The sequence below is a fragment of the Fibroporia radiculosa genome, assembly GCF_000313525.1.
Source record: "Fibroporia radiculosa TFFH 294 genomic supercontigs, scaffold3774, whole genome shotgun sequence".
Taxonomy (NCBI): Eukaryota; Fungi; Basidiomycota; class Agaricomycetes; order Polyporales; family Fibroporiaceae; genus Fibroporia; species Fibroporia radiculosa.
Genome location: NW_012133394.1, coordinates 49737 through 74853, shown reverse-complemented (window position 1 = coordinate 74853; position 25117 = coordinate 49737). Strand labels below are relative to the sequence as shown.

The following is a 25117-nucleotide window of genomic DNA, read 5'->3' as shown; positions in this document are numbered from 1 at the left end:
CGGCAATGATGATTGTAGGTGTGGTTTTTCATTCGTGTTTTTGACTACTCACGGCGACGCACTCAAGGCGTAGCTACCCAAAATGGAGTGCAATCGGGTGATTCAATCTCATTTTTCTAGAACTACAACGGGCCGAGAAGGCCAGTGTGACCGTTACATAGGGCGCTCAGTGGGCGCCTCTGGAAGGGGGGGGGGTCTCTGCTAGGCTACCCCAGATGTGTCGAGGACACGTCTGGGTACGAGACCAGTGATCCTTGGGACACCAGTGTTCCTTGAGACACTCATTCTTACCCTTGACCGAGGTAATGGATTTGAACTACATGCTAAAAAAATTCGGGGCTGAACAGCCTCTAATTGAGGTTTCGAGAACATGATATATACCCAATTCCATCTACTTTGAGGTTTTTCAGACTCTGTGAGAGATTTAATTCTGAATTTATGAACACCACATAGCTAGCCTATTTGCATTCAACTTCACCCAATAAAGCATGACATTTGGTGCAGAATTGCGCGATCTAGGAGAATAAAATGAATGTGTGACATCGTGCGTGAGGACGCACACGCGATGGGGGTGGCGGTGACTCGGAGTAGCGACCGCGCTCGATCGCAGCGTGCCACGGGGGACGTCACACTGTGTCACGGTGTCCCAAGGAACCCAAAACTTCCGAAAACGAGTACAGGTAACAAATTGAATTCTGTTGGAGGGTACATTGCAGGTTTAATTCCCATAAAATTCATAAAGGACTTGAAGGCACTTCACAAAACTCCTGTACATAAATATGGTGTAATTTTGAAGTGTGGGGTGCACAAAACGAAATATGCAAACTGGTGTCCCAAGGACCACCAAATCACGGTATACAATACGGTGTACTCACAAGACTGCTCCGCCTACGCCATGGTAGCGCAGTACATAAACCGAATGGTGAGGTGTTTTCCTTCACACATGTTTCAGGGAAATGTATTGGCTGATCTTAGATAAGCTCGTCCGCCCGAAGGCGATTCCCATGGGGATATATGTACTGCAATAGTGCACCATCAATCGACACTGTACTCCGACTGACCCGAGACCTAACATTGTACTACCAACATCTTGTGTTTGGTATGCCTGAGAGCGAATGGAACACCATGCATATATCCCAAGAATCATAAAGTAGCCTGAAGTAATGCAATGCTACCGTCATCGAAAAAAAAATCGGGCAATCTGTATGCCTCTGCAGCTTTGTGAACGTTGGAATGATCACGCGCATTGAAATCGGACAGACAATCACCGGACCACCATATGCATTCGAGCCGCCACCACGTATATCCCGGCTTGGCACCGGTGGCAGCGCTTACCTGCTCAAGCTATTTTCCTCAATTTCGATTCGAGCCACACTTCCGGTACAAGTGTGAGTGCTTACTATGAAGGTAGATCATGTACTCACAACAATGTACATTGGCCCACTCAAGAGTTCAACGAGCTACTTTACAATTACAATGAACGTAAAATCAGGTCACGTGAACCTCGAGTTTTGATGAGTGACTCGGCCGACTCGACTCGACCCGACTCGCGACAATTATTGGCTTAAATTCAGGGACCTAAATCTGATGCACACCCGTGGTACAATTGGCCATCTGAGACACCACGAAACAAGATGTGATTGACAGGCTAGCGTGCTTGAAGGTGTGTAGATATTCTCAGCAGCGCCGCTGCGTAACACCTACCATAATAATGCATCTAGCCTCAAGCTCTCCCGTAGGCCAACTTTGGTACATACTGACAATGTGATGATTATACCGTCAGTTCCTTGTCGATCAGCCATCACGGCGACAGCAACCATACGCCTTTGGCGAGCTCGGGTACCTCAAGCGGTGAGCTCGCTCATTGGTTCGGCAAACATGCTTGAATGGGTTTGAAATTGGACCCTTTGTCAAAACTACCTTTTTGGTGGCGTTCTCCTTTGATGTAGATAAAACATACTGGGCACGCGTAGACGCAGACTCGCAGCGCCTTAATTGCTCTCGTACCCAGGCGACACGCATGGGTACTTGCGAGACCAGATTTTATGGGCTCCGACCGCGTCTAGCCGAGGCTCGTCTAGCCGAGAGTATATAGCGTGCAAATTGCGATCGACTTACTCCAGCTCTCAGCCTTCGTATCTTCACGAGCTCAAAACAGGTGCTGGATAGTAAGTTTCACTTGTCCTGTCCATCTTTGCTCGCAATCTGACTGATACGACGACCATCCAGCCTGTCTTGTTTCCTTTTTCGCATCGCATATCGCCTTCACGACCCCCTTCCGTTCTCTCCGCCTCATCCAATCATTATGCGTGGCTCCATCGCTGCTCCCGTCGTTCTTGCCGCTCTTGCCGTCGCTCCCGCTCTTGCCCATCCCACCGCCAGGTAAGTTGTATCTTCGTTGGACCAGGATCAATGCTCTAAAACTTGTATGGCCGCAAGGACTGTATCTGAACCTGTGGCTCGCAGCGATGGTGATTTGTCGTCATACATGCGTCGCGAGGACGCCCTATTCGCTCGGGCATTAGAGGAGGAGCTCCAAGCGCGGAGTCTTCTCCGTGATAGTCAAAAGTTCATTGTAGGCTTGCTCAAGCGTGAGGAGGATGATCGGCTCCTGGCGCGCGACTTCGACGAAGACATGGCGGGAGCCTATCTGGGTTACGAGGCTGCTCACCATTATTTGGACCGCAGGGAGATAGAAGAGGAGCTCCAGGCGCGGAGTCTTTTGGGCGATAGTCAAAAGCTCACTGTAGGCTTGCTCAAGCGTGACGAGGATGAATGGCTCCTTGCGCGCGACTTCGACGAGGACATGGCGGGAGCGTATTTGGGCTACGAGGTTGCTCACCATTACTTGAACCGCAGGGCGATGGAGGAGCTTATCGCAAGAGGAAGCCCCGCGGGCAAGTCCTCGAGCAAGTCCACGAGCAAGTCCACGAGCAAGGCCGACATAGCCAAGGCCGTGGGCAAGGCCGCGGGCAAGGTTGCAGGGCATGTCATCCAACATGTTATTGTCCCAGCTATTAAAAAGCATGGGCCAGAAATCGCCGCGGCTATTGCAAAGCATGGGCCAACAGTCGTCTCAACTGCTGTGAAAGTTGCTCTCCCCCTCATCCTTCGTGAAGATCTCCCCATCCTTGCTCGTGAAGATCTCCTCTCCATCCTTGCTCGTGAAGATCTCGTCCTGGACGAGCTTGACTAGGGGGACTGCACATCTATTACCTATGTAACGGTTATTCATCGTGGGTTCTAGTGTATCGATAGCAACGCATAAGGATTGTTCAGTACTTTTGTGGATGCGATGCGGAGTTCTGGCCGAGAATTCACTATAACAGCTACATTTGTTTCAGTAGGCGTCAGTGGTTGGCTCCGTTCTGAGGGTGGGGGAGCTTCGTTATGCCAGTGATGGTATTATTATTATGAACCTTGCTTTGTATCAGATGCTGGGACGTGACTCTATCTTCTATTACGTAGTACCTTCTATAATAAATGAGAGTAGTTTCCTTTTTCTTGCCTTATCATATCCCGTTTCGGTCACGGCTTCTCCCTCCCGCGGGCCGCTTTCCCCCTCTTTGGTATCCTTCTTGTGATTTCTCAGAAAGTGTATCCTCTTGCACTCTCCCAATTTCTGCGACATCTGCATCCCTGAGTCATAAGGCCCACTATGTACACTGTTATGTTCAGAATAAATAGTGAAGCGACCGTGCGCAGGCACGGGTATAGTGCCAGTGCGACTTCATAATCAGCCAAGATCACTTCCACTTAGAATTATTGTCGCCGCTGGAAACGTTCATGACTGATCAATTGTTGATGCACAAGGCACCGGCATATACATCATCAAATGATTCCAGTTATTCAAGTATACACGTCAGCTGGGATATAACAAAGAGGCCGTGCTTTGCGCTGAGCAAGCAGCACGGATACAAGGGGGGATACAGCAGGTATCTACATTTCATACATGGAAGCCTTTGGGTAATATAAATGCGATGGATGTCAGATGTGTAAGTGAACTGTGATGCATGTAGATCATAAGCATGGTCCAATTGATTGACGAAAACAAGCAGAACGACGAACGGGACCGCCACAGGGTCCTTTGTTAGGCCCAACTCTAGAGTTCCGGCCCTTTACTGCTACTCCGGGGTTTCATTCTGCCCCAAGCTTGCCTGGCGTAGGTTTCGTAGCGCGATATTTACACCATGGTAGTCCTCCATCCATATACCGCGCTCCTGGCACCGCCGCAAGACCGTCGTCCAAAACTGCGTCACGCGTTCTGCTGGGCGTATCGTGCGCATAAGATGGCTCTCCGCGCTCACGTCACGCACGAAGCGCAGATTCGGGAACGCATCCCGCCGGAGAAGCACAGACATCTGCTCACATAGCAGGAAGTACGCGCCACCCGCTGTCTCCCCGCCTTCGAACACATGAGGGTCGTCTCGTAGCCGGATATCGATATCCCGTATCGCAATGAGCTCGACTGTCGGGTGAGAGGGAAGCAGCACATGAGGTGCAATCCAGTCTGGCGCCTGCCAGTGCCAGTGCCACTCCGCGTCCGCTGAGCATATAAACTCGCGCAGGTTCGGACACCACGTTGCAAGCGGTGGGGGTGTGGGAGGTATGCGCGTATATTGTGGTGGTGGAGTAAGGTAGAGCTCCGAAGCTCGTGTCGGCGAATGGCCAAGCTCCAATTGGCGTAGCCGCCCACCGTGCGCCCGAAAAAAGCGCGCGAACCCTGCCCCTGGACAGTTGAAGTCACCGGACAAGACTGATACGTGTGTGAGCGAGGGCATCCGCCAGGACGCTAGTACGGCGAGCGCGTCGTCGTCTAGCGCTATCTTGAGGGCCCTAAGAGACGGAAGTTGGACGTTCATTTCGATAGATGCGCCATCCCCTCGCCCCAGTGGCTCAGCGAATAGCGCATCGCATTGCGGCAGCCATGAGAACAGTTCGAGGTACTCCAGATGTGTCGCTATGTTGTTCTCCAGAGGTGCCATGACGAGCTGAAAGGGCGCATCATCGTACCTTGTCCAACTCAGCCGCCGAACCTTAGGATGCGCCACCAGCTGCAAAATCTCCTCTGGACCACATTTTGGATCGGAAACAGCGTCGATAAGGCTACGCTGTACCGAGCGCTGATCTGCGAAAATGAACAGGTGGGGCGCGTAGTCGAGGATAGTGCGTAAGTCCGCAGGAGAGCAACGTTCCAATGCCGGTGTCTCGATGTGCAGCCGGCGAAGGTACTTGCCGCTCGACCCCGAGCAATTGACGAATTCCATTAATAGTGTCCGCGAGAGGAGTTTGGCGTGCATTGCTCGACCGATCCATATGAATTCGTACAAAAAGGGTCGAGTCAGGCTGTTCCATTGTTTCGAGACGAGGGAAAGAGCCAGCTTGATGTTCATCTCGGCGCGATAGGTAGTAGGGAGTGTGGGTTTTGACTGAAGGAACGATGGATCCTGTGAGGTGTCGAGTGGATCGTGGTCGAAGACACACGCATGTTGGATAATAATTCCCCATATCTCTGGCGGGATGTGGCGCATGGGAGGTGATTTGTGCTTGCTACCGCGAAGCAAGCGACACCTGAAGACACGGTGGTCAACAACGGCCGACAGAAGGGCGTGCAATCTCATTCAAACTTGCAGGAATTGCCACCAGTCGTTGACAACCCATGGGTGCGACGGAGGGGGCAGCAGGACTCACCTGTGTACGCTGAGTCTCTTCGTCACCGCATGCAAACCCCGTCGGATACGTCGAGGAAGTGCCTCCATGTCGGCAGAAGAGCTCATGGCGGAATGAGGACAACGAGGAAGGGAGGTAGGAGGTCAGGGCCAACGGAGGACGCTGTCAGCGCTGAAGTTCTCGGCTCACTCACATGGCTCCATATGCCGTCTTTGTCCCAAATCGCCGTTTGTACGCTATCTGTAACGTGATCTTACATCCGGCGGCGAGATCAAAACTCGATAGACACAATACACCGTGGGCCTAGAATGATCTCGGACAAGAGAGATATCTCTGCTAAGAGCCTTCTTATTCCATCTCATTGATAGCACCCCCAGAGTGTTGCATATCAGTCTTGTCGAGCAGTTTCTACTTCATGAAGACTTCGATATGATTGCCATTAATTTAATTTAGCCCCGACGAAACAACACTACAGTACCACTGAAGACGGCAGGCCCGATCGTGGTCTTTGCGCAGCAGTCGAGGCACCAGAGTAGGTCCTATACTTATCTAGGGAGTTCTAAAGGTTATTTGGCTGAGTGGTGGTCGCGTCTGGGTTGGCCGTAAGGGGACGCATTACGACAGGAGGCGTGTGCCTGGAATCACCACCGGCCGTCGAGATCCAGGCTCTTAATTGAGTCGAGCCTCAGCCTCAGGCTGCCAGCCAAGTTTCTCGCCAGCTTGTGGGTATCACTCGATGCTGTCTTGAAACACCACATACTTATGTAGTATCAGATCATAGCTATCTGTGCTGATATACATCACTATCTATTATTATGTACCAGCCTCCGGACCAAATAATGGGGAACTGACTGTGAGTACATGTGAGTATCTGAGTGTCCGATCGCGAGTGCGATGGCTGGTCGCGACCTGAGTCAGCCCTCCCCCAATTGCTGTCAGTGCACAGTCTTCGAATTCATTTGAACCTGATCCGCTTGCATCTTCTCTGCAATGGCAGATACAGTACTTATGCATTATTCAGAAAAGGCCATGCTAATACTGTGGCATATGGTAAATGCGACGTCGACGATCCTTACAGGCGCGTCTGATTCTGGAATCTGACTTGAAAGAGAAAAGAGTGAAGAAAAAGAAAGAGAAAGAAGAGAGCTGGATGACGAACAATCACTTAATCAATCCTTCTATTATCTATACTGAAATTAGTCATCCGTATGACATTAGACAAGTGCCTTATGTAGTACGCACGACGACGTTATCGCGTTCGCCTCGAGCTCTCTCCATGTAGCACAGCACGACTCGAGTATAGAACGCTCAGAGATAACATATGCCACAGCTAGTCGCGTTTGTGACCTATCCTCCGAAAGGCCCTGTGATGCTGACATATGAGCATCTGCCCTAGGTTGTGTTTCAGAGCTTACATCTAATATGTCGCCCAGCTCAGCGGTATTTAGATATGGATGTTTGCCCATGCACGAGGTCTTTTGTTCACAGAGCGCTGCGAGTGTGCGTGATGCTCGGCAAAAAATCAAGTTTGCCTACGTGCCCTCAAAAAGTGGTCGAGCAACAGGGAGGGGAGCTAACGCACCGTTCCATTAATCATTGGATCTTTCCCTCGGGTATCATAAGCAAACTCGCCGTCCGAACTCGAGGAGACAACACGTTCGACACGCAGCTGCAACTCCGTCAGCTCACCGAAGAACAGAACGAGTCTGTTCAATAGCGACGCATCGTTTGTCTGCAGTAATGCCGTAAGCTCGCTTCTCGTCAAAAAATCATTTTGTATAATAGTACACAAAACCGCGCACAGCCACAGCTGGATGCTTATCTGGGCGTCGCTGTTGATACGCAGTAATGAGCATAGTCCTTCGTAGCGCCAGCTGCGTTCTGTTTTCGAGTCACAGTCCGGTCGGTACACAAGGCTGCTGTCATCCATTGCGAATGAGTGTCTCGAGCTCGTCCACATAGACATGCAGGACTTGAACAACGCAGCGAACGCGACGGGGGAGATGGCGGGGATATTCAGCCCATCGTGGATAGATTGGGGTGCAGCTAAGTTCAGTATCTCGGCCAGGTCCCAGGAGATAAAGTCGTTCTCATTTCCCTCCAGAGCGAACCCGTATCGTACAAGGAGGGCTGCGTTTCCAAGTTTGGAGCCATACGTGTTGAAAATTTCAGTTGATGACTCGATAGCGCGAACGCTAACCATGTCGCATGTATCGACGTCGCTATATGTCGTTGCCGAAAACGAGATAGATGATGACAATGGGTCCGATTGTACGATAACAACCTGATCATCCCGGTCATGTGGGCACTCAGCGAGGGAGCCGCAGGTGGGACAAACATCAAAATTACTCTGGAATATGTGGACAAAGTCAAGATTGGCGAGCAGGTTAGTAGAAGAGCTACGCGGACCTCGAGATGAACATTATTATCCGTGGTGTGATTGAATCTTTAGAATATCAGACTCAGAGTGTGCGAAACGGAAGTTTGACATACGCATCTGCGATTGGAACCATGGACAATCCATGATATGCGTCGACGAGGAACGCACGAGAAGAAACAAGCGAATAGGCATGCAAGAAGCCATGCAGTGTACTAGCGAGTGCCAGCGCAGATATCAGAGGATAGGCGGTTGTTTCATAATACGCAGTTATCTCATCCTAAAGAAGTTGGGTCGATCGCCAAACTTCGAACGAAGAGCCTGCTGTGACGACGTACCAGGAGTGCCGAGCCTCCCTCGTGCAACAATTCCTTCTCGATTCCAGTACCAATGAGCCACTCTTTGGCTTCAAAACTGTCCATCGACGGCGATGATTTATCCATGCCCCAAAAGAATGCAATCGGCACGAGTTCTTGTGGCAAGGACTGCAAGTACCCAGACCATCGCGACTTGGACTCTCGCAGGCTGTGGAAATGCACACGTGAGATCTGCGGAAATATAATGCGCATGCAGACTTACAGCTCAATGTGTAGTGCGAGGGCTAGGGCTAGTTGCGCGTCGTGACCGTACGGAACGAAGGAGATTCGTTCCGCCGCCGAACATGCGCGCACCGAGAGAATAGCAGACTTTGGAATGGATACCACTTGAAAAATGTTTCATGTTGAGATACTGCATTGCCCTAAAATTCACCGCTTACGAGTGTTGTTTGGGGGTATAAACTCGTCCGCATAAATAGCGATGCCTGTGTGGGGGTCGTCGACTAGATGAATGCGAGGGTCGATGTGAATGTTGTTCGCTGAAGACCAGCTGAGTAATGAATGGAGTCTACCACTCATCTCAAGCATATGCAAGGTAGTGGATCACCCAGAAGAATAAAATAGGATGCATATCCTGAGCATATTCTGTAGTTGAACGTTTGGCAGGTCCAGGTTACTTGATAGCGAGCCTAGCGAGACAATATGCTTCAAACAGACTTACTATATACGGCACATTAGATAATCTCAGAAGCCGGCGCACTCGAAAAAGTGGCGCGCCACCAAGGTTTACGGAAATGTTTCCCGATGCTACTACGAGTAGTACGCAGAGATCATTTTGACTGATTCTTGCGGTTTGTCTATTGTTCAGTCGACCGACCAGAGTGTCCAAGCTGTCATCTCTCCAAGTTGTACACGCAGCTACGCAGTAGGCATGGTCAACTTCATTCCGTTCACTACTGTAGCACATATCCGCAAGTCAGGGCCTGCCTTGCATACTGAGCGGCGGATATATCTTTAGCGTTTACACCACTCTACTCCACAGCGCATTGCGGCTAGGCTCTAGATCACAAGGAGCGCCTTGAACTTTAGACCGCGGCCGAACCCCGACAAGTGGTGCGTATGAACTAGCGCCTTGTGGTATGTAGCCTTTCTTTGTCTTTCAACTCACCCTAATGACTGCAGACTAGGCTTTCGGATTGATAGGAATGCGGTCGCTCCGCTCTAATTCTGGAAACACTCAGTACCAACACACCATGTCTCTGTCTTTTAAGATGGCTAGCGTCAGGAAATTATCAATCCATGTCAACGAAATTAGACATTCCGATAAACAGAGATAATTTGACTGTATGAAATCATTCGTTTGCGGTTTGTGATCCTTCGGCATGGCCAATGACCTTTTACAATCAGCCAGGGCTATACCATCGAAAAGAAACAGGTCCATGTCTTCTATGGCCGCTGGATCTGGCACTTTGCTCGTCTAGTGGTGCTTAGACTAATGATAAAATCTTGACGTGTTGGGAAAATGTAAATTTAGAAAGGTATGTTCTCATTTTATGATCTCTCCGCATAAGTAATGTTATCCACAGTAGTAGGTGGCTCCTTCAATAGCAAAGTCCTGAAAATATGCCAGGGAATCGTACCATTGAGGTCAGTCGAGACGTCGTATACGTTTGGCGTAGCAAATTCTACGAAATCTGCTAGTGCATATTCACCTATCTCATGTGTCGAGAATTACAACCGGATACTGACATCTGGACAGGATATGACTGGGTCACAAGAAAGCAGATCATTATGCCTCTCCACTCGAAATATATGCACTGTTCGCATAGAGTCTCCTGGCCAGAATAAAATGACAGACGCGGTATGGGCTGATGACCTCTCTGATGACCTCCAGCGCCGACGGGTAAGTATACCATGATGCTTACTCTGCTTTGCCGCAGGTGTATCTATCAAGGCTCCATCAGCGTCTCTAGCTATACAGTACAAAAATCGCGCCGCAATGCAGACCATCCACAGGTTTCACTTGCCTCTTCAGCACTTCGACTTTAGCATCTTCACTCAGATTTACAATCCGCTTACAATGTTCAGCAAGGTCACTATCGTCCTTGTCGCTGCCGTCATGACATTTGTGCAAGTTTGCGGCGAGTCTCATACCGTCACATTCACCAACAAGTGAGTGGCATTGAGTCTGTTTTATGCCGACTCATTGACCGCGAAAATTTGTAGCTGTGGTTGTGGAACCGTTTGTATCTCACACACCATAGGCATTCCACTACTGTTTTACATTCATCATACAGCCTTACTTGTGGGGACCCAACAGTGTTCTCTCCACCGCTAGCCATTACACTAGTAATGGCTCCGCCGATGGTTTGATCGCGTGAGCTGAGATAGAATCTGACTTTTGCGACGCGATTTACACACGCCCTTTGAACTTCTGCAGTTATCTGCAGACTGGTACGCAAGCATTTCAATTAAAATACAGTGCTTTTGTACCACTCATTTTATACATGCAAGTGTAACAACAATGGCGAAAATTGCACCTCAGTCGAGGCATCGCTCAGCAATGTTGGAAGCACTGCCGATATCTCGCTTATTCCTCCGTATGTATTTTCCTGTCATTGGTCACTTTCATTTATTTTGTTCTAGGCACGATATCACTGCACCGAGTGGGTTTGAGTGAGTCACCATACCCTCTCGTCGTGAGTAGTATGCCCATGCATGGGATTTCTAGCTATTACAATGGCTGCGATGGTAAAGGCGCAGACTGTCAGTCGTTCTTTCCCTATCAAGTGTTAGCAGTATCTCACAATCCCCATTCCCATGATGTAGGCACTAACAGTGCACCGACACCTTACGCAGTCCGAGCATTGGGATCCCGTTTATTGTCCCCGAGGGCTTGGCCCTATGTAGACATAAAGTACTGTACATGTGCGATCGGTGTATGTGCGTTATCGAAACAGAGACATTGGAGCGAACCAAGTTAACTGCTTGGTCGCCAATGTGAATGCTTCCATCTTGACAAGTAGCCGATTGAACTAAGTGGGGCCGAACGCTCAGGTCGACCTGAACATCAAATTCTGTGACTGATTTAATTCAGGTTAGAGTGATACATGGAGGCAGCAGAGTTTTTATATCATGTACATCATGTCGATTGTGTTACCCAATGATCCATACCCACCAGTGGGATTCCGTTACTTCCAGAAAAGAGGAACCGCACTTTGCATGCATAACAGAGTATTTCCACCAGGATTTTTGTGACAATACATGCGGAAAACCTCATTGAATTTCATTTGGAAATACTGCAAATGTTCAGCGGCCTCCGAATCAGTGTAGGCTACAGTGGCTTGAAGACATCTGAGACTGCTTTGCATTACGGACAAAGGTCTAATACTGCTCATAGTATATTCAAAAATGTGCTACATGGCCCCGGCGAAGCTGGCAATCGGCACTCACGACAACTAGCGTACGAGTCATAAAACTATAGAGCTCGACCCTCGCGGACAATAAAGGGACACAACAAAAAAACTATCTTACAAGCCCACAGCAGTCAAAAGATCAGAAAATACTGGGGTGCCCACACCAGTGATCTGCATGGGTCGGGGAGAATTTCTGTCAGACAGGGTAGCATATCATACGCGGGCGGGAACGTACGGGGTCCCATCCAGTCGTTGCGGAGAAACCGTTCGTGTTGCACCCGGGATTATCTCCGGATGTAATATCAGTGAATGCAGAGAGGCCCGTCGAGTACAGGAACGGATTAAGCCATCCGAGTGTGGACATTCCTGCTGCGACGAGGCGATCATTAATCAATGAGATGACGCTGGCGACGGTTGGGGTCGAACAGCTGGTCCCGTCGATTGTATAGAATTCGCCTCCCCAGGCGATAAGGAAATTGTCACCCTGTGCAGAAACATCTGGGTACCCGCGGCCTGAAGCGTTGTATAATCCCGAGTAGGTGTCTCCTAGGTATTCGAGATATGCTTCGACTGCGGAACTCTGGAAAGACGGACGGCTGAAGACGTTCGAAAAACCACCCGCAGAGAGAGATGCGCCAGTCTCCGGGCTGGAACCTGTCGTAGCACCAACAGAGGTAAGGCTGGATATACACGATTAGCAAAGAAACCGTCTGCTTTGAGAGTACACTGACTAAGGACATCCCGATGGGAAAGACGGAACGAAGTCTGTGCACGATGTTCCTGTGACGAAACCGGAAACTCCAGCATCTCCAGAGGCAAACAAAATGGAGACACCGCGTGCGCCAAGTGCAGCGTAGGCATTGCATAGGTTACTACGAGCGAACGCAAATAGTAAGCAAGATGAGCGCATACGCTCAAGCAACAAAGTAACGCACTTCTGTACACTAGCGGAAAACAAATCCTCATTATCACCGTAACTTGTTGTGATCACTGAAGGCGGGCTATCCTCATTCAGAAAGTAATTCGCCGTATCGAGGAATCCAAACACGCCGTCAGATGTGTCTACGCCAACAGACATAAATGTGACAGGCACGTTGGTAGCCAGCCCAATCGTATACTGGATGTCAAGGTCCTGTATATGCGTAAGTTACTTGAGGTCGCCGTGCGATAATACGGATTCACTTACTGCTTCGTCTCCAGGGTCACTCGGATCATAATCCCCACCGTCAATTTCGATTACCGAATAGGTCAGATTGGCCGACTCTGACATCCCATAGTTCGAATAGAATAGCTACATCATCCGGGTGAGAAGCTCGGTATGACTCCGAAGTTCAATTTCTGACCTCGAGATCTGAGGGACTGGGGGATTGACTATACCCAGTAACCACGAGATAACTTGACGATTCAGTCGCAGGGGTTGTGGGAATTCCGTACAAGGCCTGTAAGCAAGCAGGATCGACTTCGTCATCTTGACAAGCCGATGGCTGGGCTGCGGATTTAGGTTGAACGGTCCCATTGTACTTGGTAGCGCGCATAGGCGATTTGGGGATGGGCGAAGCGAAACTGAGTGGGAAGCATGAGACAATCTTGGTCAAACAGGGACATAATGTATAGCAACATACGACACAGTAGGGTGGATGAGGTCCAGATGACCCTTCAGCTCGGATGGTATGGAATAAGAGAGAGTACGGATACTTTGCTGTCCGCTGCCCTCATGAGTGAAGATAGAAAAATTGGCATCTAAAACCTCATTGGCCAAGCTGACAGGAACTGATACCGCTAGCCAATTGCCGGCGGAGCTAATTGTGGTTGCGCTGATGCCATTTCCAGAGAGCCACTCGTTAACAACAGCCACGGAATTCTGCGTGGGTGCGAGATACTGATTTGCCTGTGGAGCCTTGTTCAGTAGACGCTTCTGAAGCGAATATAATGACTCGCCTCCGCTTTCGAGAGATGTCGACCATAACTTGCGCTAGACGGAGTACTAACGCTGTACAGCGCCTGGATTAAGCCGTCTGTGTCGCTACTAGTCAGAGCTAAGCGGAGATCGAGCGTAGTATCAGCAGGTGCCGGCCCAGTGAGCTTGAAGCCCGAGGGTATCGTGTCGCGAGACTCGTGCAACTCCAGACTACGTGCCACCGGCTTACCAGAGGTAAGAGCCGTTAGTGATAATAACGTCAGCACATTAAAAATCATGATGGGACGAATGGCTGATGTTGGGTATTCGTACTCGCATCCTTTTATGCGTGTGCTCAGATAAAACACATGAAAAGTTGTCCGTATGTTGGAAGGGGTTATGCAAGATTCCAGGCGTTCTGGGAAACTGGCAACATGATCGCACATTTGCCGAAAGACAGACACGAGGTACAGATGCAGGAAGTTCGGCATTTCACCGAAAATCTGATGTCAACTTCAGCTTGAATTATAGGCTAGATATTGTGGGTGACACACCGTTCATCTTGTGTACATGTCATATGTATTGCCCAAACTTCGAAATTTGATCGTGTAGGTGGTGAACAAGTTGCTCAAGTTAATACTACAAACTCAACAAAGTAGTCACAATTGGCGACATTCAATTTGACAACGAATACAGCAGGGGGTCCTACAGTAGTCTCTGCGGCGCCGAAGATATTGGCGCCAACGCTTGCCGGTAATTATTCAACGACAACAGAAGGAAAATGCGCCGTGAGTGCGGCGATGTAACGTGTGAGGATCTTCTCACATTTTCAGCATTTGAGCAATCATCAAATATGCTTACGGATAGCTCACCTGTATAACGGCAGGAGATTCCGATAGCATCCTATCGTAGGTTCGCCATTCTATTCGACCCATCATTCTTTACGGACACAGCGGGCATCCGTGACCGGGGTATCTATCCGAAGACTTAAGCCAGCAGGGAACGAACACGCGGGACTGAACCGGAATGTGCCAATTTGCGCTAGCGTATCCTCACAACATAGGGAGTGTGTGGCCATTTCGATATACGAGGCAATTACTTGAATCACTTCACATGTAAGTGCGTGGAAGAAGGCCGTGGGTATTGTGAAAATCCATCAGAAGTTGTACCTGAAAACTCTCGGCAAGGAGGATACAATATACTCTCAGAGAAATTAACATGGTCATGGCCTTTGCATAGGAAAGATATACCGATAATTATATCATCGCTAGCTTACGCAGTAATCCAAAGCATGCTGTCGGGTGTCGCGAGTTGTATACAGGTCATTGAGGCGACCCCGAGCAAAAGAGGAAAGCGTCGAGAACAAGAGCCTTCTCGAATGTACCTCGGCTCCGGCTTGTCAGTAGGCATGCTTACAAGTCGCAAAACCCACGAATTGCAGGCCTTGTTCTAGGCTTGTTTCATAGAGTGCTTCTGACAGACTCCGAAATCGGACCGGCGTAAATTGCTCTTCATGTACGCGATGAGATTCCAATCGTGTCTGCTGCTTATTTTACTGACGACATGAGAACGCATGTTGAGTCGTAGAATAGTACTTGAATGTGCGCGAGGATTGACGACCGTTTCCGATCTTCCTGCCAATTCCACTCCTCGAAAACATTAGCTTGGCGGTCCACAGTTGTCCGCGTACTACTTAGTGGCCCAGACTTCAGTTGGGCACCCACACTGTCACCCCACGCATTCCCTGAAGAATCACAGAGCTTTGTGACACTGACCTGTACGTGAGCATAAACTGATTGGTCTCGTCCCCAGATGTGTCGTCGAACTTGAACGTTTGAGCAATGAATTAATGAAGACGCGGTGCAACTTTTTGATACGAGGCGCCTGTTGTAACAGTCACAGTCACAGCAACAACGCAGCTGCAAGCCCGATATAGAAATTCAGTGTTCATGCGCATTGTCCTCAGTTCACTTTGTTCTGTGTTGTATTCACTGCGACAGCCGGCTTATGGTTTAAGATCATGGTTTCTCCTTTCTAAGGATCTGCGATGCTTAACACAATTTTCGGAGCTGCCTCTCTAGAATAATTCGATCCACAGGCCAACTATTCATTCTAAACGTTCAGACTCTCAGCGACGAGTCGCAGGTCGTCTTGAGTCTTGGAACCCATGATCACAACAAGTCAAGATAGCTAATAATTTCTGACCGCCTCGTACACCCAAGAAAACCTGCAGCAATCGTCTCACCACCCAAAAATACAGAACTAGTCGCGAAAGAGCAGAAACTCAGAAACACCGACTTTCCTTCAGAGACCCACAGCAGTCAAAAGATTAGCGAAAATGGGAGTGCCCAGCCCTGTGACCTGCAAAGGGGAAATAAGTACGATAGGTTGTCTCATTATAGCTCCAAGCCCCAAAGCACGTACCGGGTCCCATCCAGTCGTAGCAGAGAAACCATTCGTGTTGCATCCGGGGTTGTCTCCCGATGTAATATCCGTGAATGCAGAAAGACCTGTAGAATACAAGAACGGATTGAGCCACCCAAGTGTGGATTGGCCTGCGGCAACGAGGCGGTCATTAACGAGGGAAATGATGCTGGCAAATGTTGGGCTCGAGCAGCTTGTTCCATACATCGTGACCAATTTGCCTTGGTATGCGACGATGAAGTTGACGCCCTGTGCGGAAACATCTGGGTACGCGCGTCCCGAAGCGTTATACAGCCCAGCGTTTGTATTTCCCAAATATTCGAGGTACGTCTCAACCGCAGAGCTTTGGAAGGAGGGCTGGCTAAAGTAGTTAGAAAATCCGCCTGACGAGAAGGACGCTGCTGTTTCCGGGCTGAAGTCTTGAGTTGCACCGACGGAGGTGAGACTGCAATGTGACAAAGAGGTGAATATGACGATATATCACGGTCATAGAACTACGCACTAAGGGCAGCCGGATGGGAATGTGGGAACGAAATCCGTGCACGATGCAGCCCGAATCCCAGAGACTCCTCCATCTCCAGAAGAGAACAAAACAGAAACACCGCGTGCGCCAAGAGCAGCATATGCATTGCATAGGTTACTGAAAGCATGGATGAGGAAGGCGCAATTGGCAAGAACTTGTGACCTACTTTGCAACACTTACGGAAAGCACATCTTCATCTGCGTTGTAGCTAGTTGTGATCACGGAGGGAGGGTTCGTTTCGTCCAGGAAATAATTTGCTGTGTCGAGCCAACCAAAGACGTCATCTGTTGCGTCTTCACCCACAGAAAAAAAAGTGACGGGAACGTTCGTAGCAAGTCCCACCGTGTACTGCGTGTCGAGATTCTGTGCATTCATAAGTGATTCTGCCCTTACGAATCACGATCGCTAACACATACCGCCTCGTCGCCGGGATCACTCGGGTCATATTCCCCACCGTCGAGCTCCACCACCGTGTACGTGGTACTGCTTGATATGTCTGTACGCCAGTTTTCAAGAAATAGCTGCATGCGTTCATTCAGTACAATCGAATGGAACCAGAAATAAATTCCTTGCCTCAAGGTCGGAGGAGCTGGGATACTGGTCGTTGTATCCAGTGACGACAAGATAGTTCGAAGACTCAGTTGCAGGAGTTGTGGGAATACCGTACAGGGCCTGAAGACATGCGGGATCGACGTAGCCATTTTCGCAAGCTGATGACTCGGCTAGTATACTCGGTCCTATTGTCATATTATACTTCTTAGTTTGGACCGGCAGCTTTGGTACTGGAGTTGTGAATCTAAAAAGCATCGATATCAGCAGCATGAGCTGGTAAGAATCTGTCCTCAGACGCACGTAACAGTCGGATGCACGAGATCCAAGTGGCCCTTTAGATTCGAAGGTATGGAGTAAGAGAGTGTACGGATACTCTGTTGTTTACTGCCACTATAAGTGAAAATTGAGAAGTCTGCATCAAACATATCATTGGCCTGGCTGACGGGAACGGAGATCGCAAGCCAGTTTCCCGCAGAGTTGATGGTGGTTGCATTGATGTCATTCTCAGCAAGCCATTCATTGACGGCCATTAGTGACTCCTGCGTAGGCGCAAGGAACTGCTCTGTCTATAGCAGAATTTCAGTACCATATTTATTCAGATTTCTACACAGGCGTTGATACACACCTCCTCCTTGGATAGGTGCTGACCATAATTTGCGCTAGACGGAGTACTGACGTCGTACAATGTCTTGATGAGACCATCCGTATCGCTGCTGGTCAGTGCTAAGCGGAGATTGAGTACAGTTTGCGCAGGTGCTGGTCCAATGAGCGTGAAGCCCGGTGGAACCGTAGCACGAGATTCGTGCACTTCCAGGCTGCGCTCGACTGGCTTGCCCAGGACGAAAGCTGCTAGCGACAAGAGTACAAGTCTATAGAGCATTCTTGGGACACCCGCGAGTAAGTTGACTCGTTGAGATTCTGGTGTCTAACGTTCGACGCTTTTATGTGCATGCCAAGAGAAACACACATGAGTTGTAATTTGCAAAGCCGAATGAACCATGCGGGACCTAGGTCTTCTAACAGGAACAGAACTCGACAAAATGTACGCATATCTTCCAAGACAGATAGGTTCTGACCAAATCAGACATGAATTGACGAACGATGGTCAGAAGATACGAAGAGCATACCGTTTTCTGCACGTTTATGTGTCCGAAATTCCCAATGTCGACCAGTGATATATCTGCTCAAGCTCACGTTCAAAAACCTATGGAGCCACTAGTCGCGATCTGTTGCATGGACAATCAACTCATGACCTTCACAGTTCTATACGAAGTCAGAGTACCGATGGAAATAACTGGATTGACGTGCAACGTCTCGAATTGAGGCTACACTTGCGGAAGATGGATAATGATGCGATGATTGAAGAATCAAGCAGAGGACATATGCCATACGCCGCGATGGAAGGATAGATGATTTCCCACCATGTGAAGATGCACGATATCCGCTGTCAACACGGATGGGAATGCATTCCTGTTTTTAGCCCGAAGTTGTGCGTGGCGCAACCGACTTACATTTGAGAAAAAGAAAGGCATGATAGCGCGCCAAAAATGCTCCATTCACCAAGCAGATGAAACCATCCACCCGCATAATGGTAGTAGTCGCTGTGAATACTGTATTCCTCGAGAAGAGCAAAACCTTAGAACAAAGGAATGTACGCTGGGTGCGAAGATGCCCTCTTTGCTTGCCAAACCCTGCGAGGCTGCAAGAATATAGCTGAGCGATGGTTCGGGGTGGCACGACCAAGTCAAGGTGGATAGCACCACATTCAAAGTTTTATTGTTCCCCCGAAGTCTGAGAGCCTCGAATCGCCGCCGAGCGTCCAGCGGCGCGGAATTTTCATTTCGTCGTGCTCATGGTTCCCGCGTGCCAGTGAGTCTATAAAAAAGAAAGCTTACTAGAGATAGAGTACATGGAGTAATGGAGGAATGTCCGATGTTATTTTATCTAATCCCACACCAATCTATGTGTTAATGATCTAGTTATTAGCTGCGACGTGCTCAAGGCTGTAGACTGCACTCACATATCCATTTCTGCAACCCGGCTGAGATTTCTATCGAATGCGTCACAAGGAGCATCATGCGTGAATGTGAGCGATCTTTCTCGCTACGTCCTCAATTGCCTGCCATGTTGACAAACAGCGCTCTATAAGATCCCGTTCGGATATTGCCTCTGCAATAGCCATCCGCGCCTTGTGCCTGTTGTGCGGTAGATTCTGTGACGGCACATAAGCAGCAAATCTTACAACAATATAGAATACCCACGGCGCATATACGCCATATGTCATCCGAGCTCATATCAGGATATTTGCCTATACGAGATAGTCGGCGGGCGAAGACCTCGTTGACGATTCGCAACATCTGGAACGTAAGTTCTCGTTCTGCCTGTTGCCAACATCAAAAGCAAGGAAGCAGTTTAAATCGTCGCTACACGTACCTCCACGTCATTGCCCATGGTTTCATAGTTTATCGCAACTTCCCACGAAGCAGTACTTGAATCCAGGTCAGGTTTTTTGACGAGCGAAATACGCAGCAGGATTTCCATGATGTTTCTGCAGGCCATCGTGAGCGTGTCGATGAAAGACTTGGTCCGATTCTTGATCGCGTCGTTGATGTCAACGCCAGATGTGATGTAGCCTGGTAGGACGAGCCACAGGTTAACGAACATCCACATATGCGTGGTCATTCGGCCAGAGCTGTCGATGCGCAGTTTTGAGCCTCTGCGCCTATGGTCATCTGAGCATAAAAAGTTGCCTTTATATAATACTGAGTAATCATATCCAGAATGTTCCAGTCGGTCACTTGTAGCCTCCACCAACCGGAGAAATGAGTCAAGCGAGATCCCGGACATTATCGTGTTAGTTGCGTCTCTTTTCTGGCCTGAAGCTTGGATGGCAAGGAGATCGTCTTTGAGTTCAGATGCATCCCATGAAATGGTGTTATCCTCGTTAAACTCGAGTGCGAATCCGTGATGCACGAGGAGGGAGGCATTAGATTTCGCCAAGCCATAACACATCAGAATTTCTTGAGAGTTCGCCTCAAATGCTCCAATCACTGCGCATGCATCATTCTTTTGAAGATATGCAGACAGTTGTGATTCTGGGGGCCGTCTCGAACCGTGAGAACAATCGTTCTGCGATCCGCAGGTAGGACAAACGTGGGATATGACCTAGGCAGTAAAGGCGAGGTGAGCCACTTTCGGTCTATAGGCATGAAAGCAATGCGTACCTCGAAACGAGCGTGAGAATTCATGACACTGGCATGATTGAAGCTGGTACGCATGGACAGGTGAAAATTATTGATAATGTCAGATAAATTCAGAGATCACATACGCGTCTGCAATCGGAACCATGCATAGTCCATGGTACGCATCGGCTCGGAGCGCACGCGAAGACACGAGGGCATAAGCGTGCAAGAAATATTCTGGAGTGACAGGAATCTCCAGCTTTGAAAGAACAGGCGAGGCAACTGTCTCGTAGTACGTCGCGATCTGGTCCTGTCAAAGATTGTAAGCGGGATTGAACGCCCAGACATGCCCGCAATGGCCACCTACCAGGTAGTATCGACTTCGAACCTCCTTCTCTACCTCAGTCCCGACAATCCATTCTGATGCTTCCCTACTATCGTCGTCTGGAAAGACATCTCTAGTGCCCCAAAAGAGGGCAAGCGGCACAGTCTTTGGAAGAGCCTGCAAATATCCAAACCACCTAGAGTCTCTGCCTCGCACCCTGAATCCGTGTAAATGCAAATACGACGTGGTAGTAAGCAGACTGACAGCTCACTAAAGAGCGCGAGGGCTAAGGAAAGTTTAGCGCTCATTTCATCGTCATCTAATCCCGAAATAGGAGGAATGTGCTGCGCGATCGTACACGATCGCACCGACAACAGCGCGGACCTCGGGATGGTCATCACTATACTGGTGAGATAGCGATCAGTGAGTTCAAGTCGAGACTCACGGGTGGTATCCGACGGGATATCGTCATGAGAAAAAACAGCAATACCTGGGCGGGTGTCGGGCTCAAAATAGGCTTCAAGATGTATCCCAGGATGAATTGCAATGTCGTTTGCGCATGCCCAGTCAAGGAGTATGCCCAACCTGTCGCCATCTTGTTGGTGTAGCACAAAATAAGATTCCGAACTTGATTTGGAACCAGAGCTCCTCATGATAGGGCTTGCCACTGTGTCAAGAGGTGTGTTCAAGTGTGAGTTGGCGAATGCAACAGCGAGGAATTATGTATTGAAATGGAAGAATAGAGAGACTCCAAATCTGTTGGAGCTGATACAGTGTGCTGGCAGGCTGAAGCAGAGAAGAGCGATGATAATGTCCGTAGCTACTGTGTACAATATATACAATTAGTCGTAGGTCATAGCGAGGTTCTTGGGCCTCCGCCACTGTCCGCATAAAGCGTGGGGTGTGGCCGCGCTTTGTGTGGTCCTTTCTCGGGCTTGTCATTTGTAGCATATCCACGCCGTATCCCAATAGAACCATTGATCACATGCCATGTGTGTGTTACACCACAAGAATTGTACATGAAACTACCTGCAAGTTGATCTTCTTGTTCTCCCTTGTCTTCGTGGCGTTCCAACAATGTCTAGTCATGTTCCTCGTCTCGAGATCAGTCAGTCGACTTGGCGATGGTCTCCTGCAGGCTGCAACCTCATCAAGCTATACGTGATATGTACTTGTCCAATTTCAGAACTGTTGACATAATGTATTTGGCGCTCAAAAGGAATACCCAAGTCATTACTAGATCGAGTATGTATACCTTTCTTCGCGTTGTCTATGGGATGGAACCTATACTTTTACTAGGTTTTGGAAAAGCTGCCTGTAGTTCCTCCTCTTCCAAGCAGCTGCGCAAAGCGCGATCGCACATAGCAAAGCCGCAAGCCTCGGGCCTCTAAACGTTTGTCCCCTTGCCCACCTCTCTTTACTGGGGCCCTTTACAACGAAATCATCCCAGTGGACGCTTTTCAATAGCCACCAGAACCATGCATGCGTCCATGGAAACAGGCTGAAATTCTTACCGCCCACTCGGAACCACGAAGGTGGGCAGCCTGTGTATGATGCCGTGGAGAGCGCTGCTTGCAGCCGCGCATTGTACTTCTCGTGCGAGGCAGGACAAGAGCTGATCTCATACACCGGAGCGCATGGGCGAAGGAGGGGGGCGAGCAGTTTCATAATATAGTTGATCTGTGCAACGGTTACAACGATGCTTGCAAATGCACACAAGTGAGTACATACTTCTATTTCGTGCGTGTACACTGCCGACCCATTTCCTGTAACAGTGTTTGGTCCTAACATTTGCTACTAAGTCACGTGTCCCCTTTGATCATCGGTAGGCAGACTGACCTCCAATAAAGAAGTAATTCGGAAAGCCAGGTACGCTCACGCCTCGGTATGCCGTGGGTACACCTTGTGTAGCGTTGTATCCATCCAACGTCAACCCTTCGCTCCCTGTAACCATAACGGGATACTGTCCCTGCGTTATGATAGCACGAATTGGATTCATGAACGCGCGCGACGAGCTTGTTGCTCACTGTAACAAACCCCGTGGCGAGCACAATGACATCGCAAGGTATGTGTTCTCCTATAATAACAAGCGATCCACACGTGGGACGTCACATATTTATCGACAGACATTATATCATATATCAAATCAACAAGCTTACCTTTCTGTGTACAGACACCGGTCGGAGTAATCTCCTCAATTCCATGCCAGTTCAGATCGATATTCGGAAAATGGAGACACTCAAGATATCCAGGATCAAGAATTGGTCGACGACATCCGAGTGCTGGGCGATAGTCCCCTGCATTAATTTCACTTCCAGATATCTGTACTTGAACGCTCACGATATCTGGGTATTAGTTTTTCGTGATGGCGTTGAGGTGCAGTGCGTCGTATATAGTCTCTCAATTCCTGCATGTAGCCCGAATGAGCCCTTGCTCATCGTCAAGGGAGATTGAACTCACTTCTTCCCAGCCCCCTTGCCCATGCAGTCTCCTCTTCAAGGTGAAAATGTAAGGCTCGGATAAGCGTATCTAACGAACATGGAATTCATCCCCCCAATTCACAAATCATCAAGGATTGTATGCGGTACTGACCAGAAGCACCCAGAGACGATAGAGCCTCAGCGCAAGCGGGACTTTTGCGAGCACCCACCGCCTTCGCGGTGAATAGTCTGCACGCGACTAACACAATCAGAACTGTATACACTCAATTACCACGAGACATAACACTCACACCATACAGATACCAGTTCGGCAATCGACAAAATTGCACAACTTGTGTACCTGCACTCCTAAGAAGGCACGGCACGAACTGGGCACTAATCAACGACCCATATTCGCAATCCGGTGGGTCAGTATGATCCCGTAACTAGGCCGATGGACTCACGCAGATGCCCCATTCCCCACAACTACGACTTTCTTGCCTCTGACATCGACTCCGTGGTCCCATCTCGCCGAGTGGAAGTGCGGGCCCGTAAAAGTACTCAAACCCTTGATATCTGGTGTATACGGCTCGCTGAGGATCCCTACTACCGATACTACCGCACGCGCCCACACACTCCTCCTTTCTGCTCCGCCCTGCTCCTCTGTCACAAAAACCTCATACTCGTGCCGGCCTGCATTCCAAGTCGCTGCGACGACACTTGTATTGAACACCGTATGCTTGTACAGATCATATTTGCGTGCGAGCGAGAGCCAGTATGCAAGTAGCTCTGGTTGAGGCGCGAGTGTTGTACTCCAGTCTGGATTCAGCTCAGTCGAGAGGCTATACCAGTGAGAAGGAGTGTCGCAAGCAGAGCCCTGTTATACGTGGTCAAACTTGTGCTTTCTTCGAGTGCACAATGAGGCGTGATGTCATACAGGGTACGTGTTATCCTGTATAGTCACAGATGATCAGGCTTCGACATGTCATAAGCACGAACGACATACCCTCCACGTTCCACCAAGCTCTGCAGCTTTCTCGTAAATCTAAGAGAATGAGATCTAGCACATGCGATCGTCCGCGGTGCCCGACTCACGGTAAAATTGTGGAAATCTAGCTGTGTTTTCAATGCGATACCGCACGCGATTCCCCCAAGGCTTCCTCAGACATCACCGCACGAACAGTAAGATTAACGATTAGTAAGCAATGACCAACCGAATCCATGTACACACTCACCCGCCACCGATAATCACAACGTGCGGAGAGAGCCGACTCGAGGAGCCTGCTTGGGATGCCATACCCTGGACGACGTGTCCGACGTCTCTGGGGGGATAGGTCACCGAATGTGAGGGATTGCCTAAATATCGTGCAGCGTTTTTCTCACCCGTGTGTTTCTAACGAGCTAATTGCGTACATTATATCGGCACGATAGGGCCGGACGCTCCGCGAGCGTGAAGGAAGTGCTTCGTCGCGGCGTGAGCCAATCCTGCTTCGGTATACTTAGGTACTGATAACGGCCGTGTATCTGGGGTAGTCACGAGCTCCTCTATATGAACTCTAGATTCAGCGTTACTTCTTAGTGCTACCAGCATGCAGAGTCTTGCAAGCTCGTTTGAGAATGGTGCGACCGTCAGTCTGATTGATATCTTGACTTGAAGCGCAATAGTCGAATTGACATTATTTATAACACTTGCTCAAGTGCTCCTGGATCCTGCGGCGGGAAGGATACGGCAAGACGTCATGTCACCATAAGTATGTGTGTGATAGCAAACCGAAGTTACGTACACTGCCGCAGCCTGTCCCGCATGCCCATATTGCGCAGATTTCTGATGACATCTAGAGTATTAGCCAATTGTGTAAGCGATTGTTTCAAATCCATTGACGCACCGAGCTCGACAGCCTCGAAGAAGTGGTATGCTTATTCCCGGGTCGTTCCTCCATGATAAGGACTTAGGTAGATCCAGAGTCTGCTCAGACTGTATCATCATAAGGACTTAGGTAGATCCAGAGTCTGC

The 25117-nt window shown here is 49.3% G+C and overlaps 7 protein-coding genes across 7 annotated transcripts; 1 reads left to right on the top strand and 6 right to left on the bottom strand.

The window, feature by feature from the left end:
- Positions 1–2305: 2305 nt before the first annotated feature.
- FIBRA_05156 (uncharacterized protein) lies at positions 2306–3196 on the top strand (the record flags this gene model as incomplete). The annotated part of the gene is made up of 2 exons (XM_012326932.1): positions 2306–2382; positions 2440–3196. The coding sequence occupies 2 exons, from the start codon at positions 2306–2308 to the stop codon at positions 3194–3196; spliced, it is 834 nt and encodes a 277-aa protein (XP_012182322.1).
- Positions 3197–4124: 928 nt separating this feature from the next.
- FIBRA_05155 (uncharacterized protein) lies at positions 4125–5531 on the bottom strand (the record flags this gene model as incomplete). The annotated part of the gene is made up of 1 exon (XM_012326931.1): positions 4125–5531. One exon carries the CDS (start codon positions 5529–5531, stop codon positions 4125–4127), a length of 1407 nt encoding a protein of 468 aa, XP_012182321.1.
- Positions 5532–7243: 1712 nt separating this feature from the next.
- On the bottom strand, positions 7244–8943 carry FIBRA_05154 (uncharacterized protein; the record flags this gene model as incomplete). The annotated part of the gene is made up of 6 exons (XM_012326930.1): positions 7244–8020; positions 8080–8116; positions 8164–8327; positions 8386–8572; positions 8627–8750; positions 8805–8943. 6 exons carry the CDS (start codon positions 8941–8943, stop codon positions 7244–7246), a joined length of 1428 nt encoding a protein of 475 aa, XP_012182320.1.
- Positions 8944–11894: 2951 nt separating this feature from the next.
- Positions 11895–13976, bottom strand: FIBRA_05153 (uncharacterized protein; the record flags this gene model as incomplete). The annotated part of the gene is made up of 8 exons (XM_012326929.1): positions 11895–11951; positions 12016–12460; positions 12512–12652; positions 12716–12912; positions 12967–13071; positions 13124–13343; positions 13403–13695; positions 13770–13976. The coding sequence occupies 8 exons, from the start codon at positions 13974–13976 to the stop codon at positions 11895–11897; spliced, it is 1665 nt and encodes a 554-aa protein (XP_012182319.1).
- Positions 13977–15981: 2005 nt separating this feature from the next.
- On the bottom strand, positions 15982–18056 carry FIBRA_05152 (uncharacterized protein; the record flags this gene model as incomplete). Its single annotated transcript, XM_012326928.1, has 8 exons — positions 15982–16038; positions 16102–16546; positions 16604–16741; positions 16791–16987; positions 17041–17145; positions 17180–17420; positions 17477–17742; positions 17802–18056. The coding sequence occupies 8 exons, from the start codon at positions 18054–18056 to the stop codon at positions 15982–15984; spliced, it is 1704 nt and encodes a 567-aa protein (XP_012182318.1).
- A 1194-nt stretch (positions 18057–19250) lies between these two features.
- Positions 19251–21336, bottom strand: FIBRA_05151 (uncharacterized protein; the record flags this gene model as incomplete). The annotated part of the gene is made up of 8 exons (XM_012326927.1): positions 19251–19388; positions 19438–19557; positions 19610–20341; positions 20401–20443; positions 20505–20668; positions 20726–20900; positions 20948–21083; positions 21129–21336. 8 exons carry the CDS (start codon positions 21334–21336, stop codon positions 19251–19253), a joined length of 1716 nt encoding a protein of 571 aa, XP_012182317.1.
- A 1915-nt stretch (positions 21337–23251) lies between these two features.
- FIBRA_05150 (uncharacterized protein) lies at positions 23252–25043 on the bottom strand (the record flags this gene model as incomplete). Its single annotated transcript, XM_012326926.1, has 9 exons — positions 23252–23362; positions 23415–23499; positions 23568–23980; positions 24041–24055; positions 24110–24148; positions 24199–24259; positions 24339–24425; positions 24888–24928; positions 24990–25043. The coding sequence occupies 9 exons, from the start codon at positions 25041–25043 to the stop codon at positions 23252–23254; spliced, it is 906 nt and encodes a 301-aa protein (XP_012182316.1).
- Positions 25044–25117: the final 74 nt, after the last annotated feature.